Source organism: Oryzias latipes, chromosome 17 (genome assembly GCF_053564925.1).
Source record: "Oryzias latipes strain Hd-rR chromosome 17, Olatipes_Hd-rR_3.1".
Taxonomy (NCBI): Eukaryota; Metazoa; Chordata; class Actinopteri; order Beloniformes; family Adrianichthyidae; genus Oryzias; species Oryzias latipes.
This window is the reverse complement of record NC_136253.1, coordinates 26,901,242-26,922,285: the sequence shown is the minus strand read 5'-3', so window position 1 is coordinate 26,922,285 and position 21,044 is coordinate 26,901,242. Positions and strand designations below refer to the sequence as shown.

The following is a 21,044-nucleotide window of genomic DNA, read 5'->3' as shown; positions in this document are numbered from 1 at the left end:
GCAGAGCAGTGGCTCTGAAATTCCCTCTTCATGGTGCAGAAGGAAGGTAGGTGTCAGCAGGTGCAGCTAATCAGCTCTGATGAACTGATTATCAACAGCTGGGCAGGTCTGATAAGCAACCTTTTTGACCATTTTCCTGGATTTTTTTAAATGACAAATATTCAAATTTAGAGGGGGGGGGGGAGGTGGCCAGAAGAAAACATGTTGCCACGGTAGTATGTGAGTGATGGATGTGCAACATCTAATACCAACCATGAAGATGCTAAGAAAAGGGAGGATGGAAAATGTGAAAATCTTAAACTTACCCAACCAGAAAAGAAGAGGAGCTATGGAAGAAATGGAAAGATCCCTCAGAGAGGTATGACAGTTTTTGTGGTGGGGGGGTCAGCTGTGCTGTGACTGATGGAAAGAGGTGAAAATGAGTTTTTGGATGAGATCTGATGAGGAAAAGAAAAAATCTCTTGGAATTGATGTTAGGAAGCAAAATTAAAAAAAAAAGGGATGCTAAGCAATAAGGACAAAAACAGGGATGAGACCAATAAGTCGAGAATGATTTCAATGGTTCTTTGATGGAAATGGACTCCATTTCTTTGAATCAAGTTGACTCGAGTACTGAAAACCAAACAGAGGAGTTCGAACTAGATGAAGTTTAGAAAAGCGGAAACTGGTTACGTTTTAGAAATGAAGAACAAAGAGAAGAGGCCCATAAATTGAGGGTATTAATCTGGATACTATTGCACTAACTCATAAAGTTAGACTTGGTGCCCATTCAAGGCAGTAAGCAGGAAGGATTTTTTTTTTTATCCTTCTACTTTATAGGTTTATTTGGATCAAATAAGCAAAACAGGAGGAGAGTTGACCTACTGGTACCTGGGTGTCAAAAGTCACATTTTTTTTTTTCCAAAGCTGGACACACAAGATGACATCTAAATATTCTTTAGATGTAAAAAAAAAATTCTCAACACAGAAGGGGAAAAAAAGACTAAAGCAATCCAAAAATGCTGAAATAAATAAATCATTAATCATTTTTGACAAAGTTTACTAAAACCAAAGAACTATCCAAAACCAACGTTGTCTCTTTCTAATTCACTGCAGCTCCACTTCCTGTTTAGAGAAGTTTAGGAGAGAGTTCAAAAGTCTTGTGTGGGTGCTCTTCTTTGTGGCGTTGGAACAAATGTGCCGCCTGGTGTCAGAGAGCTTGGCCTCACTCGAAGATTGTGGGTCTTCCAGCAGAATAATGACCTAGAACACAAACAGAACGTTGGAGCATTCAGAAGCGGCCCTCTGTGAGCACTGATTTAAATTCTATGGAAGATTCTGTGGAAGGAGCTGAAACTCGCCGTCTGGAGAGGACATTTTTCAAATCGGAGCAGTTATATTTATGTAAAGTGAACCAAAATACCTGCTGACAGTTGGCAGTAACTGTAACACATTCCTAAGGGAATAATCCCTTTTGTACAGGAATGCCTTTTTATTTATTTATTTATGTATTTATTTGTGGTGTAAATGCATTGTCTGTTTTGGTTTCTTTTTTAACTAACATTTGTTATTCTCGAGTTATTTTATTGAGGTTTTTTCTAACATTGGCAGGGAAGGATTAACAATATCGCCGATGATTGTGGTTAGTTGGGCCCCAGAGAGTTTCTTGTCTTATTATTTGCTTTGTCTTAAACATCCCAATAATAATAATAATGAAAAAAAAAATAGGACTTCATTGTTGGTTGTGGCTGTTTTGCATTTGTTGCTAGAATTTATGTCATGTTTAACACAAACAGTATATTAAAGATGCTGCGGCTCAGGTTTTATGAGATGATTTAATCATGTGGACAACCTCCCATGAAGTGGAGCACCTGTTGGATGAAAGCATTCCTTTGCTTCTGCTGATCAAATGTCAGCACTGCTTTAATGTCGACATGTTCTCGCTTGATTCCTGATCTCCCTGATCACACATGTAACCACATGCTGACTGCCTTTCCCTCCCCCGGAGTCTCTCCGAGGTGCCAGGGCTGCAGTGATGACTGCCAGTACAGACATCAGGGAACAGTTGGCATACCATCACGCCAGGCTGAGTCCTCAGAACAAAACAAGGAGCAGTCAAAGGAGGCAATGCACCGGGTCTGCACTCCTGGAAGGCTGTTTGTTTTCAGTCACTGGGTGTTCACCTTGTTTCAACACTTCCAATGTGGATTTTTCTAACATTGACTTTCTTTATTAAACATCATCAGTGGCATTTGTAAAGAAAAAGGGGGGAAACGAGGCTTAAATAGCTTTCGCTGTGTTTTCTGCCTTTTAAAACAAGTTTAATTCTAGTAAATGGAACATTTTAAGAGCTACTTAAAGAATATGGTGCATATTTATAAGATTTCCCTCATATGCCAAACAAAAAGGATCAGGAGCATTTATCTATATTTCGAAGTAGTGTGGTGTGCTGAACCACCTTCCAATTACAATAAACAGAAAAAGATGTGCACTGAGAGGCACGCGATTCCTGCATTTACAGGTAAAGGACTTTATGAGGATGCAAAGGCACGAAATTCTTCATGCAAAACATTCTCAAACATTCAATGAAAATGCATTAGAGCTTTTCATGAAAGAATTCCTCTTTTATTTTCACATTATCATTATTGCAGGACCTTCCGCAAAAACCTTGAAACTTTGCGTTCTTATTGGACAATAAACAAATGCACTTGACTTTTTTTGTGTTGCTAAGCAACACAAGCCAGCACTCAATTTTTATATATATGAAAACCCAGAACGCTGCCAATCTGGAGACTTGGAGAGTGCAACATGACGGAGAGGCAACCACTGTGTTTTCACTATAAACATTACAATCTTTTTAGGTGAAACAAGATGTTATTAAAAAAATAACAGATGTTAGCCAGTGGGGGGAAACTATTAATTGGTAAAGAAAAGTCTTTTGGTGTGTTTTTTTTTTTCTTCCCTTTTTCTTTTTAGTTTTTTTAATCAGCTGAGGCTTCATATCAAATAATGTTAAAGGTGCAGCAAGTTAATGTAAATAAATGACCTTGATTCAGGAGAGGTGGGCTTGGCTCTATTTTCTTCAAGCACTACAAAGGCAGTGTGGTCAATCAAACAGGTATCCTGGTAACAAGAACAAAGGTAAGTCTGGATCTTTTTTAGATTTAACAAGTAGAGATCATGTTGAGATGTATGTGAGCTGCCCTTTCCTTGCCACCTGTGAATCAAGTGTACTAAATTTAGTAGACTTTGCCTGATTTATTTTTGGTGATACTGAATATGAGTGGGTTTCACTTTGTGTCCTACTATATTTCAATGTCTGTTGGTTATAATTTCTTACGATGCAGGTAATGATGCAGCTTTCTTTGTGCGTACAAAAGTACTGAAAAAAACAAAATTTAAAATCTAAAAAGTGTCAAATTGGATGCATTCAGAAATGATCAGAACGCAGTGATCCATTTCAACTGATCAACATGCACATTGCCTTTGGCTACAGTTTGAAAAAGGAATCACTTAGGTCTGCTTACCAACATCTCTGTTGGTCCTTGATTTATGATTATCTGGGATGTTGACACATTCACACACTCAATTATGAAGGCAGCATTTGGTGTTTGCCCTCAAGGTCACCAAATCGAGAAAATTGCCTTACATTCATCCATCTAATAGCCTACAACTGTAAAGCATGCTGCAGAAATGAGCAGAAGCAGCAGAGATAGATCAGTGGTTTTCAGTAGCATGGTGTACAGCCTTGAAGCAAATCCTCCCGTAACGTCAAAGCAAATCTTTTTGCGTCTTGTCTATCCTAAATATGGGATGATATAACAAAAGAAAACATATATTCAAGGACATGGTTTAAATGTTTATTTTCTATTTTATTCAATGCAGACAGAATACAAATCTTCACACTTTGACAAGCATCATGTCCTCCAAAGCTGTCTTTTATTCACAATGTACTTTATAATTGCAGAAAATCCCAGAGCAGCTTTCATTGCATGATTCAGTACTGTGCTTAAATTGTGCTTTTGATTGCAATTTTGCCATAACTAACATTAGAGACTGTACATTCAAACAGGAAATTAGAATTTAAGTGTTTTTAAAAGGGGGGGGGGGGGGGGGGTTGTATTCTCCTCCTGACCCCCCGAAATTTCATCAATTATGCCAGCATTTTCTTTTTTATTTCTTTATTTTAGCCGTCTGGGTTCAAACTGCTGCACGCTGAAGGGACTGCTTGTGCTGAGAGGTAGACTGGGACTTGTTGTTCTTCCATCAACGTCACAACAAAATCACTAGTCTTCCATTCAGCACTACCAACACTTTCTTCTTCGTGGTTGGATCCACATCATCTGCGTGGAGCTGTAATGGAAGAAAGAGCAATAGGATTGGAAAAAATGTTGTGTTTCATTTATATTTTACAGTAAAATTAGCAGAGAGGATCTGTGCTGCTGATGCTTTGGAGCACAGGTTGGTGGTGTCCTGATCACATGAACTTTTTCCAGCAGAAACAACACAGGCAATCCCCATCTCTGTGTTTCTCTCAACCAATTTCTCTCTGAAGCCTGTTGACATTCCATCGTTCCTTTGTTGTTTTAATGCCAACCTTTCAGCTCCTCTCAAAAGAGGGAGACAGGAAGGGTGGGTTTTTTTTTTGGAGGGGGGGGTGGATGGAGGGAGAAAGGGAGAGGATCAGAGCACTTACAATAAACACTGTAGGTCATATGGACATTTCAACGCAGGGAAAATTGAAATGCAAACCATTTTGACTGATTCTTTTTTTTTCTATGGTTTTCGGTCTAAGTCACAGAACGCCCTGCATCCCCAGGATGTGTTTGAGCTGGTAACTATGCAACAAGACTGGGAGTCAGTGGAAGAGGGGGATGGGAAGATCTGGGGACAGTTAGTGAGAGGAAGGAAGACAGAAATGGGGAACGAGGGGGTCTTGGGCGTGCAAACCAGAAAAGACTAGAACGGTGAGATGATTCAATCCAAAGGAGATCCTGGAGGACATTAAAACACTCATTAAATGCCAATGTTTGGCAGATTTGGAGTCAATCTCCCTGCTTTCTTTGGCCCTGACAGTTAAAGGAGCAGCTAGTGAATACTAAACATAAAGGTGTTTGCATCCACATGACCAAACGTGACGGTGAACCCGCAAATCAACCCGATTTACCTTTGCTTCGCGGCTAAACGGGGAATGGGTTGACGTGGGAGCTGTCCAGCGTCTCGGTGCTGAATGACGCCCTACTTTTTTATTTTTTCCTCCCCATGTCTTCCTCGGCATGTCGTGTCGAATCCGGGCCGGGGAGGGGAAAAAAACACATGCCACCTGTTGCTGCAACAAAGTTTTCTCCCAAAATGGTAAAAAGCCAAACAGAACCCTAATATCTGGCTAGAAATGCTCCGTGATCCCGGCTTTGTCAGAGTAGTAACGTCAGCCAGCGCTTTTCGCCTCTGAAATCACAGCTACATGACGACACGATAAACACTTTCCTTCAGGCGAGGCAGGAAGAGGCTGTTCTCTCATTTCCCTTTTCACATCGTCCATTTTTTTTAAAAATCACTAAAAGCTATTTAAGGAGGAAGAAAACAAGATGGAGAGAAAAAAAAGAGCATCAGGTGTTTGAAATGGTCAGAGCTTTACTCACCGTTAATGGACGGGAACAACAGGTGATGTGGCTTTAACAGCTGGATCTGGTTCTGGAAGAGTAGCCGACGTTTCACCTCTTTCACTGGTGGCTTCTTTTATTTATTTTTTTCTTCCTACAGAAATCTGCCACGATCCGAGGATGTGTGCCCTCCCACCCAAGCTCCACGCATGCTTATCGTGATGTGACCGTGGAAGCTGAGGGACTATGGATCAGTGTGTTTATATACGTCTGCTGCCCAGAGAAGATGAGCAGGAGGTGGGACAAGTTGAAGTGACGATTGTGAGAGGAGGCCAATTGACGTGGACATAACGCGTGTGTGTGTTTGTGTGTGTGTGTGGGGGGGGTAACAATTCGTTTTAACACAATGATTCCATTCATATCAAAATTCGTGGTCGCCGATACGATTCATGCTTGATTTTGATCTGATTCACTTGCCTAGAATCGATATTTAGCCAATGATTCAACCAGTGTCACTCGGAGATAAATACCTGGTTACTAAACAGTGCAGGTGAAGTTTTCCAGATTTCTTGTGTTTCTTGCAAGATAATCAAGTGTAAATTCAATATGTCTACAAACAAACAAGTAAACAAGAATTAATGGCAAAATGATTTGCATTTTAATTTCAAAAAGTTCAGGCCACTCTCAATTCAAATCGTGTTTTCCAATATGAAAATACTCAATGTCATTTTGTTTTATTATGACTATGTTTTAAAATGATTTTATAATGATATAGGTCATTTCAATTAACAACTTGCCTCAAACAGATCAATCTGTGTGGACCTATATATAATATAAGTCGATTTATCATTTAATTATTAGATGGATAGATATAATGCAAAGTGAGTGAACAAGAGAAAAATCTAAATCAAATCAATCTTTGCTGTTATCAACTTTTGCCTTCAAATGAGCAACAATTCTGATGAGCACACTGTCAAAACTATAGGATGTTATATGATTATAGTCAGTTGTTTGATCAAGCCATTGTATCAAACAACTGCTAATGATCATCATTGGTTGAACTGAAACAGAAATAGCTGTATGGGAGTGGTTCTTCATGAAAAATGTAACCGAAATGCGCAAAAAAGGTCAAGTGACTCAAGTTTGTGGGAAAACATAAAATTGGGAGAGCAGAAAAACGTTAGCAGTTGCTCTAGTCTAGACTGATGAGTCAAAATGTAAATTTTTTGTCTGTAGCAGAAGACAGTTTGTGTATCAAAGGGCTGAAGAGCAGAACTGTCATGATTGTCTGGAACCAAACTTGAAGCGTGATGGAGGCTCCTTCAATGTTTGGGGCTGCATTTCTGCAAATGGAGTTGAGGATTTGTTCAGGATTACTGGGGTGCTAAATGCTGAAAAATACAGGCAAATACTTCTCCATCAAGCAGTATCATCAAAGAAGCACGTAAACATTTTTTTAGTAGGACAATGACCCCAAACGGAGCCAAAGTCAATAAGATCTATTTTCAGCTTAAAGAAGAACAAGTAGTACTGGAAGTGATGACGAGGCCCCTGCAGAACGCTGATCTTAACTTCATGGAGTTAGTCTGGGATCATATGAAGAGATAGACTTACAGAAGATCTGTGGTTAGTTCTCCAACTTACCAGCCAAGTTCCTTCAAAAGTGCGCCTACAAGGACTGATGTGGCTTTGAAGCCAAAGGATAGTCAAACCAAATATTAATTTAAGTTTGTTTTATTTTTTCACAAAAAAAGAACATTTTAACTTTTGAAAGCATGCTTGATTTACAGTCTTTTTTTTCCACATCTGTCTAAAATTTCTGCTCTGTAATGTCTATACAGTATTAGTTATAATAGTATTTCTTCTATCATTTTAGGTTGTTGAGACTGAGCATGCACTGGCACTTAAAAAAACGACTTTTGATTTTCATATCACAGGCACTTTAACATTGGGAGTTGGGTCATCTAGACCCACAAGACAGTGCGCTGAACCTTTTTTCTTCAATGACTTGTGATCTTCACTGGTGTCCATGGATTACATGAAACCCTCTTCACGTTTGTACACCTTTGTCATGGTAGGGAGAACACGTCAATGTAAGGGTGGGGTCATAGGATAGCACAATGGATACGAAGGTATATTCTAGTGTTTCATGTTTTATCCTTTTCAAAAGTCAAATGAGTAGAGATTATCCAGTCTTTAAAATTAGATAAACGTAGTTTGAGAAAAAAGTTGATTGAGTGGAATGGAGAAGAACTGGTTTGGTCTTCTTTGGAGAAAAACAGGCTGTCGTATAGTTTTGATTATGATTGCTAAATTCTCTTTTGTCTAAGCAAAAAGTAGGTTAAGTATTCTGTAAGAGGACATACCAACAGCAACATGACTATAAAAACAATCACAGCACTATATTAAAAATGATTAGATGGTTAATTTACCCCCAGAACTATTATCCTTCTTGAGAATGACCACTTTTGCATTCCATAAGTATAGAACAATTGTCACTTTCAAATTTTATAGATCTACTAATTAATTCAGAACATATCCATTGTTTGTAACACTGAATCTCACAGAGAAATTGGCAAAAGCACAAAACGAATAGACTATTCAAAAAATAATCAGGCTTTTTTTGCGTTTCATGTGGGGGAGAAAATTAGAACCTCCTTAGCTTCAACTTTTAAATAGTTATTTTATTTTTTTATTTTTTTTTGCTTAAAAGGGCACAAGATTTGCGTCTCCCACTTTGTAAATGTCACACCCTTGAGTTTGGATTCCACATTGTCTGATTCTGTTCCATTTTAGTAATTAAAGCTCTGTAAAATGAGTGAGGTTATTGCAATTAACAGAGATGCAATTGGTTGCGTTTTGTCTCATAAATCTGCTTCTCAGTCACTCTAACTTGACCATAGAGAAAACTACAACAGCCATAACGAATAATTGAAAAGGACACTTTATGAGTTTCAGGGTTTTTCATTTCCTGCAGTGCTTTACATAGCTGTGAGGATGCAAAGAGTCTGAAGAGAAGAGGTCTGCAATCATCCAACCAGATACAGATGTTAAAGCAAAGTTAAAAAATACTAAAACGATTACCAGTAGGTAATCTGACCAACCCAACACAAACTGATGGAAGGATTGAGCTTTTGTTAAATGTAACCAGCGTTTGCTGTCAAAGCCAAATCTATATTTTTTCTAGCTAGATGTTCAAAATCCATGAAAATAGAATGCCGTTTGAGGATAGTTGACAATGTTTTATCATTTTATTACACATCTGTTGTGTTCATTATGCAATCATTCACTTTCCCAGCAAATCGGTTCAAACCTCAAATTTTTGGGTCATCGTTTTGATTCACTTTGATGTATATGTGTACTACAAAAGAAAAACAAAATATACCGGTAATGTACTAACAAGCAAGTAATGATAAAGAAAAACCTTTCAGTTGTCTAAGCCCGGTGTACTGTTATAAAACAATAAATACTATATCCTTCTTCAATTTAGAACAAACACGTTCAACGGAAAATACTGCAATCTGGATAGAATTCCTGTTCCCCAAAAGTTAGTTCAACGGCGTAACATATGCCTTAGTTTTCAAATCAAATCCAACTTTATATATATAGAGTACTTTTCCAATTAAAGTAGCTCAAAGTGCTTCACATAAACATTTTCCAAATTTAAAATCCGAAAACACAACAACAAAATAGAACACACAGAACCTTTGTCCATATAAATATGACCTAAATAAAAAAGCATTACTTAGATTGTAACTTAAATTCCAGTTCCTTATTCTTAGTTGCAACTATCAAGCTTCTGTTAATAAATGTTTTGACAGCAAGTCACAGGCTGTATCCCATTCCCTAATCTGTGCTGCTGATGTGATTGACTCCTGTTTGTAATCGAGTCCCTCCATCATCCCTCTGACACAATGTCCAAAAAGAAACCTGCGGCTGATAATCATTACAAAAAAAAACGTTGTTTGATACCTCAGCTGCCTGGTCATCTGGAAAACTAGAGCCCCACATGGGAGGATCCTGTTCATTGTGTTATGAGGCGTTGGTCGTATAATGCACATCCCACTAGCGTTTCTTGATGGAAACATCAGGAGGCAGCATTATGCATATTGGTGAGCCCCCTCTGCTTTTGGGGCTCATTGTGAAGATCTGCCCACTGAGATCTGCAGATGAGGGAGAAGATGGTGTTGAAAGTCTTCCATTCTGAGCATTTGTGAGAGGCCGCCGCGTCATTCCTTTGAAACTATAATGGAGTTCAAAGTGAGGAGACTCTGGCTCCTTGATAAAAGCTGAGTCACCAAGAGTACTTCAAAAAAATCACAAATAACTCTCAATTAGCAATGACATTTCTTAATTTTTGTGTTTCCTGCTCCAATTTGGTCTCATAGAGTCTGTGATGATGGACTCTGGTGATTTCTGAATTTTAGTTGAAACAAAACATGTTTCATTTAACATCTATATTCATTTTAAATGCAAAAATGTGGATAAACTAAACCACATGCATGCAGCTATGTTTGTCGGGCAATTGCATTCAAGTCTGCATTTTGTTCTCTGACCCGTTAAGACAAATCTTTCAAGCAGGATGTTCCTCGGATAGATGTGAATCTCACCTTTAAGGTAATCTGATTACAACTGTTGGTGAGGCTGTGATGACAGCAGCGTTGAGTCATGGGATGGCTCCCTCTGGTGTTCACTTTGCATTTGGCCAATTCAATTGGAAAGCCTCCAAATAAGGACAAATGATTGAAGCATAATTTAAACAACTCAAACTGAATGTATATGGATTAGTATAATGCATATTAAAACATATACAGGTATATGGCTTTTATTGTTGGCCAGGACTCCCTTGCAAAAAATTGTTTTAATCTTAATTGGATTATCCTGGTTAACTTGATGATAAACTTATAAACATTACATAAAAACCATGGTGTTTATCGCACCTGTTCATAGATGGGTTTTATACAGGATCTTTAAACTATTTCAATCTCTGAATAATGTTCAAATAATGAAACATATCTGAAAAATTTAGGAGTACAAAAGTAAAAAAATTTGTACTCCTAAAAAGGGGTGATTAAGAAAGTACAGAATTTGTACTTTCAACATCCCACTAGAAAGCAGCTAATACAAAAATGTATAAAGTTTGAGGCTGTAAAAAAAAAAGGTTCTTTTGTGTTTTTATTGTTTGTCTTTAATTCTATAAATAATTGTTTTAAAGACCAAAAAAGCCACTATCCAGCAGCATGAAGACTTGCAGCACCGGTTCTGGTTTACCTAAAAAAGAAAAAGTGGAATTTCGGATTTAAAAAAAAAAAAAAAAAACTTTTTGAACATTATCGATTGAATGGTACTTACTTTTGTAAATGAAAGAAAATCAAAAATGTATTTAAATATCCTCGGTTGCATTTCAAAATAATTAGACACCTTAGAGAGAATCAAGGAAATTTCCAATTTGGGGGAAAAAAAAGGGGTGAATAAAAAACTACATTTGTTGATGTAACTTTTAAAATTTCACAACCAAATGGATTTAACAGCAGAAAAAAACAAAGAACAACCCTTATATTATTTGTGGATTAAAATATAAAAGATCTGGTAAGTGTTATATGATATGATCCTTTAATTGTCCATCATATCCGAGTACAGAAATACTTCTTTGAAACATTCTGTAGTTTAAGTCGGCAGCATTGTGTTCTAGTGGTTTAGGAACGTCTTCTGACATTTTTAGTAAACTCGCCGTTGCTCCACTTGTACTAAACAAATAAATAGCATTCACTTAACTGCATCATCAAATGAATTCAGACATTCAGGGAGAAAACGAAGCAGATATAATTTTCCTGTCTGTAAAAAAAAAAAAAAAAAAAAAAAAAACTGTTTAATAGTAAAAAATGCTGACCTGCGATTTTAATATTGATTTAACACAAACACCCAAATTGTCTGCTTTTTAATACAACAAAATGCAGTTTTATTTTTCCTGCCTGATTTTCTTTTTTTTTTTCTTTCATGAAGCAAACAAGGAGGGCTTGAAACTAGATATGCTACTACAATATTGTAGAACTTTGTTTTGCTGTAAAGCGTCCTCCAAAAGCAATTTTTTTTCTCTTCTTTCGTCAAGCACTGTTTGCTTACTGAACACAACCTGTAAATTAAAAGTAAATGAGTCGTTTTCTGTAATCCTCGTTTCCTACCAACGGCTCTCAAAGCACAACCTTTGGGAGCTTGTTATTATTGAACATTATTAATATCCACTGGGAAACAAAGACACAAAAATACTTATTTTTTCATTACATTTGAATAAAAAGTCCAGAGAAGAAACTTAAAACTGCAGATCTGGATATGAACATTAATGCTCCTGCCTATGCAAACAATAACACTTAAGGAGTATCTGATTTAAAAAAAAAAAAAAAAAAAAGAGAAAAATAAAATATAAATAGACAATTACAAAAACAAACTCAGTATTTGGCAGGTACACACAATGTCAATTTGCAAACAAAACCATCACAAGATGGTTGAGATATTCTTCAGATCTTCAAAGATCTCCAGTCCTATGAGGGCAAAGACATCATTTGTCAAAAGGCAGTGGATTTCTGTTAGTCCTATGTCTGTTCAGCCCTCCAGAATCAGGCTGAGCACCTTTCTTCAGCCAGAACCTGGTTTCTGGTTTCTGAAGATGAATATGATGACACTCAAATGCAGACAGAGACAAATCGACTCCCACTCCGCATTCCCTTGACGGACAAACTACCGGATCCTGGTGAATAGGTTCAACACAGAGACGGATTCCTGGCAGGAAAAAAAGACAAAGAAAATGACCAATGGAGGACATCACTGAACAAAACGGTGCATTCAAAGAAGTGGGACTTTTAAGAACGGAGTCAATACCTTTGTGGATCTCATCTTACTAAAGACGTTCCAGAACCTAAGTGTTTCATCTCCCGCCCCCGTCACGATGGCCTCCCCATCAGGTGACATGGCCTGCAGATACACACAGAACAAAATGGCATCACAAAACTATTTAATCAAAGAAAGAGAAAAACACTTTTGTGTAAAGTTTTTTCCCCATAAATATAGTAAATATTTTCTCTAAAATATTGCAATGCATTTTTAAAAATCCCGTTCAAAATGTCCCTTACAAAAGCAAGAAATGTTTATACCAACCAGGTAAAGAACTCTGTATGAATGTCCTGTGAGTTTGGCCACTTGAGTTAAAGACGGATATTTCCAAACCAGTATCTGGTTCTGAGAATACCCGTGTGTGCTGACCTGCAAAGGAAAACAGAGTTCTGCTTGTCAGTGTTTGAAAAAGCACAGGAGTGAGCACAATTGGGCTACGTCCACACTGCAGGCTGAAACGACCCAATTCCAATGTTTTTGCCCCTATGCGACCTGTATCTGATATTTCACAACAGTCTGAACGACACAGATCCGATCTTTTCAAATGCGACCCAGGCCACTTGGGTATGTGGTCCTGAATCCGATACGTATCTGATCTTTTGAAATGTGACCTCCGTCTGAACGGCCAGATCACATTTATCCGATCAGTACGTCATCGATACGCTACAAACTTCATAATTCTGCGTTGAAGTATGCGGGAACGAGAACATAAACAATAACCATGGCAGACGATGCTGCTCAGACCAGTCAGTGGAAGGGAAGCGAGGTCACCGATTGGATTAATATTTGGGGTGACAGCTCTATTCAGGTCAAACACCAGGGCTCTTATCGCAACCGGGCGGTTTTAAAAAAAAAAAAATTCCAGCGAAATGGCCGAGTGTGGCGTTGAACCTTCCCCGCGATTACTTTTTAAAAGATTTTTTCCATTTCCGACCGTGGTCAGAAGCGCGGGACAGAAGGCAGATCCTTTTTCGGGGTTCACTTCCCTGTTCTGAACCTTATATTCTTCAGAACGGGTAAATAAAGAGTCAATAGCATTTATTCTGGGGGAAGCCTTCTTTTATTACCGTTCTCCTTCCTCCGTAACACACAATACGAATGCGCGCCCCCACTGCCGCCCCAATCTCTACCTCGCTGCACGCGCTCTTCTCCTCTCTCTTACACACTTACAGACACGCGCGCAAGTGCACATCCACATTGCCATTCCACAACAGTGGGTACAGATGATCCTGGCTCCATTGCATTCTTAAAATTAGAAGATTGTAATTGTGCTCGCTCCTTTGTGAAAATAAATGTAACAATGCAAAAAGAGCTCCGCTGTTGACAACACTGTTGTTGACATCCTTTGTTAACGTTAGCTACTTTCACAAACGAGTGACGTCATTCACAGTTGAGTACTCTTCTGCGCATCCGGGTCACTTCTGGGTCATTTCACGGTCCCACAGGAGATCACAAAAGTTCTGATTTAATTGGAAACGTGAATGGCCTTGCAAAAAAAAAAAAAAAAAAAAAAAAAAAAAAAAAAAAATCAGATTTTTTTTCAAAAAAACGGAATTGGGTATTAATCCCTGCAGTGTGAACGTAGACTTAGTCTGAAGAAGGAAAAATAAAACAGCAGATGAACACACCCCTTATTGTCGACAGCAAAGCGCTCTCTTTTATTACTGAATCCCTTTAGATCCAAATGAGCCAACCTTTCTAACTCAACCTTTTTCTTTTCAAGTCCACTGTGGTTAAAGAGACGAGTGTTCTGTTTCGTACCGGCGTCATTTAAGGTGACTTACCAGTTCGTTGGTGTGTTTGGACCAGGCCAGGTTGCAGACCTGAGACCCGGTGTCAGTGCACTGCAGGGGCTGGCCGGTCAGGGTGTTCCAAAAGCGGATGCAGCGGTCGGCTGTACCGCCTCCCGACGCCAGCAGGCCGTGCTGGTGGGGTGACCAGGCGATAGCCTTTACTGCAGCCAAATGCTCAGTGTACTGCTGGACGGGCACAACGCTGGAGTGGTTCCACACAAGCAACTGCAGAGCCACGTTTCAAATGAGACGTTCAGAGACAAGTCTGTGATTAAACCTGAACAAACAGAAGTTTACACTTTATTTACCTTGTTATCATTTCCTCCTGAGGCCAGCAGCTGATGGTCTGTGCTCCACTTGAGCCCACAGACTTCCTGCCTGTGTCCTTGGAGACGGCGTTCTGACTGGAGAGGCGGGGCTCTGATGTCCCGCTGCAGGATCACGCGATCACGACTCCCAGACGACAGCTGGTCTGCATTCCATGCCAAGGCACCTGGCAAAGGGAGGCGAAAGGCAGATCGAAGGGCAGATGATTCACCGAACATGAATTACAGGGGTTAACAATCCCACGCGCCAACATGAATGAAGGATGAAATCCTTTAAGTCTCTGAACCAGTTTCCACTCACCCACTCTGGCAGTGTGTCCCTCTAAAACAGAGAGCTTCTTCCCTGCCGCCGCATCCCAGATCTGGACGTAGCCCTTATGAGTTCCCACGGCGACCAGGTTCCCCTAGAAATCACATAACAGTCACCAAACCCACACATGGAGGAGCTAGAAAAAAAAAAACTAACAAAATAAACTTTAATATTCCAAAATCTCTAAGAGTTCCAATAATACTTCATACTTTAAAGACCCAATCCCATGAAAATTGTGTTTTTTCGTGTTTTTAACATGTTCTTTGTGGCGTTTTTCTCATGACTTTTAGAAAGTAAACTAGGCTTAAAATTGTATTTCTGAGAATGTTTTCATTCAAATCAACGTGAATAAGGAGGATGAAGAAAATGCAGTTTGAAAAATGGCTTATTGGTGACAGCTGGTCACTAAAAAGCCTAGATCCATGTGCGTCTTTGTTTTTTCCTCATCGGAGCTGGCATCTGGCTCAAAACTGTACAGCTGGATAACTCCAATAATGCTGGCCCTGTTTGTAGCTACAGTGGTGTTAGGTTGGGGGTGTGAGGGGCTGTAAGCTAGCGGAAGAGAGTGTAAACAGAAAGCCCCTGAAAAGATCTCTGTAGGAGGTAAAGATCTGCACACTGACAGCTAAAATTTTTTTTTAAATTTCTGAACCCTCTTCTAGTCTGAGCAAAACTGAATATGAATGCTGGCATTGAAGAGAGAATGCATAGTGTCAAACTTCCGACAAACAAATTGATATAACATCAAAAACACAGCACAGCCCTCTCATGCTGCACAAAAACAGGCAAGTATGATAGTTTGATGTGTTATTTACCCAACCATGATGTCAAATTGGCATAATTCAGACCAGATTAGAGGATAAAACCTACTTTCTTATATATATATATGTTTGTTTACACATGTTCTGAAGGATTCATTACATGTTTAACTACTTAGTTATCTAACAAAAGTGGATGTTTTAATGTGCAGGAAAACATACCCTCTCTGACCAACCCACAGATGTCACAGAGTCTCCTTCAACAGAGAGGTCACAGAGACGCGTCACCTGCACAGATGCACACAGAGGAACCAGAGCATACAATGAATCATTTGTTGTTCCACCACAAGTAGTAAAGAACTTCAATTTACAGACTGAAAATGATTAAAGGAGGCCATCTGGGTGAGAAGTAGGTCAGGTTTTCTTAAAAAAAAAACAACAACACACACCTGGCTGGTACAGGCACTCCACAGGTACACACAGGTGCCCAGTCCGACACTGAGCACGTTCAGAGAGGACCAGTCCACCAGGTTGAGGTAGAAGTCATCCTGGAGCTCTGGAGCGTCTAAGACCTTGAAAGGAATTTTGGAAATCTTGCGAGTTGGTTTTCGTGGCGACCGCAACAGTTTCTGGCTGCAAAACACAAGAATAAGAAACTTTGCTGAATTTCTGCAAAGAGTGTTTACCAAAACTAAAGAAAAAAATAATAAAAACTGATAATGCTTTTTAAATAATGTCTTACCTGTTGCTACTGACAGGTGACAAAGAATATGGAGAAACTGTGTTTCCATCTTCCTCTGGCAGAGTCCTCTTAGTGCTGACAGAATACTGAAAAATACAGTCTATTCAGTCTTTGGTTTAAAAAAATAAAATAATATCAGCAAATGTAAGAAACATTGGTGCTGCTCTGGTGTTCTTACACTAAAAAGGCTCCTCTTTGCAGGAGTTGATGGCTGCAGACGACGGTCCTCGGACTGCGGGTCCTGGACTTTCTCAATCCCCGCTCCCAGCAGCTCGTTCTTCAACAGAGCCAAGTAAGCCAAGCCGTCCGCTGAAGCACAGGGACAACAACCAGGAAATCAAACCACTAAGCCCTTATATCATTCAGTGATGAGAGCTTTCATTTATTTTCCACCTTAAATCACAGAGCTGCCCTTCATTGGACTCAGAGCCTAATAGCAATAATAATTGGTTTCTGTTAATAAATCTATCTGTGACCACCTTTGTGGAACGGATTTTTGGAACAACGTTTGGAGGTTGAAACAGGTTCAAATCTGATTTCTGTGAGACCAAACTCATAACGCAGACTTCATGGCTCATGGAAAATTCAACTTTTTTAAATTAAATTAACAAATATAACAGTGTTCCCTCGGTTACGTTCTTAATACAACTCACAAAAGGGGAAATGCGCAGTATTTAAAAATGAAAACAAGGACGTGATCACAATCGATGATTTAGGTAGATTCGGCATCTGAACACATTCTGTACAGGATATAGGAGCCATTAATCAAGCCAATCACGATGCAGAACATTCAGAACCAGTGGGCTGTCTGGAAGAAAAAAAAGCATTCAAAATTCCACAGAAGATCTGTGAAACAGCGTGATCGTGAAAGGTGAACTGTGATATAGCGATGGACCAAAGTGTATCACTTTGTACGGGTTTGTATGAATTAACAGGGTAACTAGTTTCATCTGAATCGTCATAGTGACAATAAAATCTAAATAAAAATTTGAACTTGTCTTACAACATTGGGATGAACAGGAACGAAATGTAAAGCAACTTTAATGTCTTTTTGGCTGTTCAAGGGGTTGCCAGTCAAATCCTTTAAAAAGAAATTCTGTGTTTGTTCATCCATCTTTTTCCCTCCACAGCTCATGTCATAACCGACAGCGAACACTCGGCCTGCTGTAACTTGTTCCACAGATTTCCTAACCGAAATTGCTACCTAAACTGAGAAAAGACATCTGCCTTTGCATTTCCTTTAACCCATTGCTCCAGCAGAGCGTTTCAGTGTGAATCTGAGGTTGGTTCTGATTAATTTACACAATTGTTAAAAAATAAAATAAAGTTGTCTGTTAAGTGACAAACTCCACAGAAGCTTTACTATAAAAAAGGAAAAATATCTAGGAGGCCAAGCTACTCCATAGATGTTTGTTTAGTCTAAACTGCTGAAGACAACAGTTAAAAAAGGGCAGTATGGACTTTGTTAAGAAGAAAAGCAGATTAAAGGACTGTTCAGTGTCTCTAAACACAAGAATTTATTTCTACAAAGTTCAGCACAGATGAAATGGATTACCTTTGTTGCTGTCCGTGGTGCCATCTTTAGTTTTCCTGTTTTGATTGTGGGACTTTTCAATTTCCTGCATCAGACGGAGAATCCCATGAATGAACAAAATCTCAGCATTTTCAGTGCTGAAGTTTTCACAGTCAAGAAACTGAACAAAGATCAACCAAATCCAAGCATGTCAAAAATGCTCGCTCCCAGATAATCGACATTCTGATCTTGAAACTATTGTACATTTGGTTGGACAGAGAATATGGCAGCAGACTCACATTAATGCGGTGGAAGTTGACACTCCAGTTGGCTCCAGCACGGGAGGGAATGAAGCGATCGCCGTGCTTGCTAGGCGAGGACAGGGGGGAGCTGGTGGGTGTCAGAGATCGCACTGCTGCCACAGCTTTCTACGGGGGACGAGAGGAGAGAGCAGTTAAGACTGGAGGCCAAATACAAAACGGGCTTGGATAGTGATCTGAAATCTTAATAACAAAACAGGAGGATGATCCATGTGGCAGATGGTGCATTCATTTGAGGTGTTAACAACAGAAGGCAGGATTCACAAATTCTAGTTATTTGGCGGGTAGCGTCTTGTTTTTGCTTAACACTAGTGACACTGTCAAAAAAATTGGTTTGTTAAACCATTTTCATTTCCAACACTAACTCTGTCTTCTCTGTGCATTTGAAGTTGGCAAATCCTGTTTGGGAAAAGCATTAGAGTTCTGTTTCTGGTCAAACTGTTACAATCTTCAACGCTTTTTTGGTAGGAAACATCCACGATAGCGAAGAAAAGAATAACAAAAACATCGTAAGGGAACATATTAGGCACTTGATTACTTTGACAATCTAAATGGAAAGTTAAATGTTCCAAGACAGACATTCTGTAGTAGAGCATGGTCACTGTGGAAAACCTTTTGTTTTTTTGCTGATCTACAGAGAATCAAAAAATTAGTGTTTGCACAGAACCGAAGGATGACAAGCTGTATAAAAAAAACTATCAAGATAATCACGGACGTGTCAGTTGTCATATTTAAAGTTTAAAGAAATGTTTTACACAATGTGCCAAGAAAATTTTTTGTTTAGATAACGGAAAATAGATCTTTTTTAAGTTACACACAATAATTCAACTGAGGCTAAAATCACTTGGACCATGTTTATCGACATTTAAAATTTGTTCACACAGCTGGTACAAAACAAAACAGGAAAAATGAACATCCAAATTCAAAAAATAAAACACTAACTGAGCACAGTTTACTTACTATAGGGCTGGGACTAGCATTCTCGTTTTGTATGTTGATCTGTTTGAGCAGCCTGCACTCATAATCCTGGTCCATAATGCTCTGAAAAACAGGATACGGTTGCACAAAAATAGAAAATGTTAAATGAAAAACAAACAAAAAAAACTAACAAGAGAAATGCGTAAAGAAGATCGTTTACTTTTGGTTCTTCCAAAAGTTCTTCCAGTGTTTAAATGAATATGACGAAAGCAGATCATCAAACATGTACATATTTGCTAAAACTTTTGTTTTATCCCTTAGCTGACTGGTGTTTTTTCAATTTTTTGATTAAAAAAAAGTCACAATATTAATCTATATTGCAACTAACATTCAAGTAAAATCCATTAAATCATTAAAATTATTAAAGCCTTTGCGTACATTCTTAATCTACTGAGCAAACAGTAACTCATAAATGACAGCTACACTGTACCGTCCGTGGTCTTCTTCTTCTTCTAAAGGCTAACATAACAATAGCATGCCAGTTTATGAGTATAATAGCGACATAAAGCCTTAGATAATCAACTTGTGGGGAATGTGTGTGGCCTAGAATAAATATAAAAAACTAGATAAATATCACGGGCTTGTGTTTTGATGACGCAAAGAGAAGTAAAAGCAACAATCCAGTGAATAAATGTCCAGAGCTAGTCCGATGCTAACGTTAGCTCAGCTGGTTGACCCAGCCTAAGTTACGCTAGCAGTTAAGCTAACTCTTTGCTTGATCACAATCTATATTTGCAGTGACACCTACCGCTACAGTTCGTTCTCCTCCTGTATTCGCCGCTTTACTGTTTCTTTTTAGGTGTAAATGTTCTTATTTTCTTTAACGCCCAAGGATAAGAAGCAAGTATACTGTTGTATTCAACCGAGCGTTTAATTCAGGTTCGCGAAGCACCACGGGAAGGATGTGACATCACAGTTTTTGAATCATACATTTGCGTTGCTAAGGAAACCAGTTCCAGACAATACATTTGCTATTGCCGATTTTGCTTGCTGTGTATGTATTTATTAATTTGTATATTTACTAGATTATCTAGACCAATGTCTTTATTTTCCGAAAACAATGTATTAGACGAAATACAACTTGTTTGGTGGATTGAATAGCTGACCCTGTTACCCTAACACCCCACTTTATGAAAGCCTTTGATGATGCACTAGTTCCAGCTAAGAAAGCAAAAAAAGCTAGATTATTCTCACAGGACTGAAGATGATGATGCTTTCACTTACATCTGCTTCTACAAATCCTTTGTCCTCTCGATATAGCGGGCAACACTGTAAAAATCCATTTATTTGATTTCCCTTATGTGTTTGACACTGTTCAGCCTGTTTTATTGGGTAACAGAGTCCAGAAGACACTGATGTATGCCTCCACAATAGCCTGGATTAAAGACAAGCTGACTAACAAACCAGTTTGTTAGGTTGTCTTATGTGGTTGAAATGACGGAAAGAATGATATCCTGTGTGATCAAAGGACCAAGTGGAAAGACAGTAAAACTCATAAATTGGGGACAAGTCAAGGTTTTTTGTGATGATGTAGATGAAAAAAATAAATAAAATAGGGCAAGGAGAATGATACAGCACATCCTTTGGGAGATCGGGTTGTCCTAGATGACCGGACAGCTAAAGTAATCAGGCAGACCTGTGGGAAGGTACTTGGTGAGTCATGTGCCAGAAGTACATGCAACACAAGGTGAGGGTCATACATGTGATTACAGGGTAAAAGGATATCCATTTAAGGATGATGACGTTCGAGCTACCAGGAAAGAGTGGAAGACCAAAGAGGAGGTTCATGGCTGTAATCAAGGAGGACATGAAGGTGGTGTGAGCGAGGACGATG

At 38.9% G+C, this 21,044-nt stretch overlaps 1 protein-coding gene, 2 long non-coding RNA genes and 1 other non-coding gene across 5 annotated transcripts; 1 reads left to right on the top strand and 3 right to left on the bottom strand.

Annotated features, from left to right (window-relative positions):
* The first annotated feature begins 172 nt into the window (after positions 1 to 172).
* Positions 173 to 16,878, top strand: LOC105356231 (uncharacterized). Of its 2 annotated transcripts, none has more exons than XR_013650803.1 (3): positions 173 to 358; positions 5,743 to 5,879; positions 16,601 to 16,878. It is a non-coding gene; the product is annotated as an uncharacterized LOC105356231 (long non-coding RNA). The 2 variants fall into 2 exon arrangements; XR_013650804.1 differs by lacking the exon at positions 16,601 to 16,878 and adding an exon at positions 14,633 to 14,771 and having other exon boundaries at positions 175 to 358.
* Positions 4,079 to 5,761, bottom strand: LOC144986922 (uncharacterized). The gene is made up of 2 exons (XR_013650805.1): positions 5,622 to 5,761; positions 4,079 to 4,332 (listed from the first exon to the last, which is right to left on the bottom strand). It is a non-coding gene; the product is annotated as an uncharacterized LOC144986922 (long non-coding RNA).
* mir7 (microRNA mir-7) lies at positions 4,194 to 4,300 on the bottom strand. The gene has a single exon (NR_107184.1). It is a non-coding gene; the product is annotated as a microRNA mir-7 (primary transcript).
* fzr1a (fizzy/cell division cycle 20 related 1a) lies at positions 11,179 to 20,125 on the bottom strand. Its single transcript, XM_023965444.2, has 14 exons — positions 19,959 to 20,125; positions 19,193 to 19,273; positions 18,212 to 18,340; positions 17,955 to 18,018; positions 16,578 to 16,708; positions 16,400 to 16,485; positions 16,107 to 16,290; positions 15,880 to 15,945; positions 14,891 to 14,993; positions 14,572 to 14,756; positions 14,255 to 14,488; positions 12,735 to 12,839; positions 12,459 to 12,551; positions 11,179 to 12,359 (listed from the first exon to the last, which is right to left on the bottom strand). The coding sequence occupies exons 2-14, from the start codon at positions 19,265 to 19,267 to the stop codon at positions 12,318 to 12,320; spliced, it is 1,497 nt and encodes a 498-aa protein (XP_023821212.1). The 5' UTR covers positions 19,268 to 19,273; positions 19,959 to 20,125; the 3' UTR covers positions 11,179 to 12,317.
* Between the last annotated feature and the right edge of the window lie 919 nt (positions 20,126 to 21,044).

Coding starts and splice junctions, on each gene's coding strand:
- fzr1a (XM_023965444.2), bottom strand. CDS start 19,267: ATGGACCAGGATTATGAGTGCAGGCTGCTCAAACAGATCAACATACAA. Junction 14,994..15,879: donor CTGTGGGTTGGTCAGAGAGG/GTATGTTTTCCT, acceptor TGTGATTTCTAG/GGGAACCTGGTCGCCGTGGG. Junction 12,840..14,254: donor CCAAACACACCAACGAACTG/GTAAGTCACCTT, acceptor TTTCCTTTGCAG/GTCAGCACACACGGGTATTC.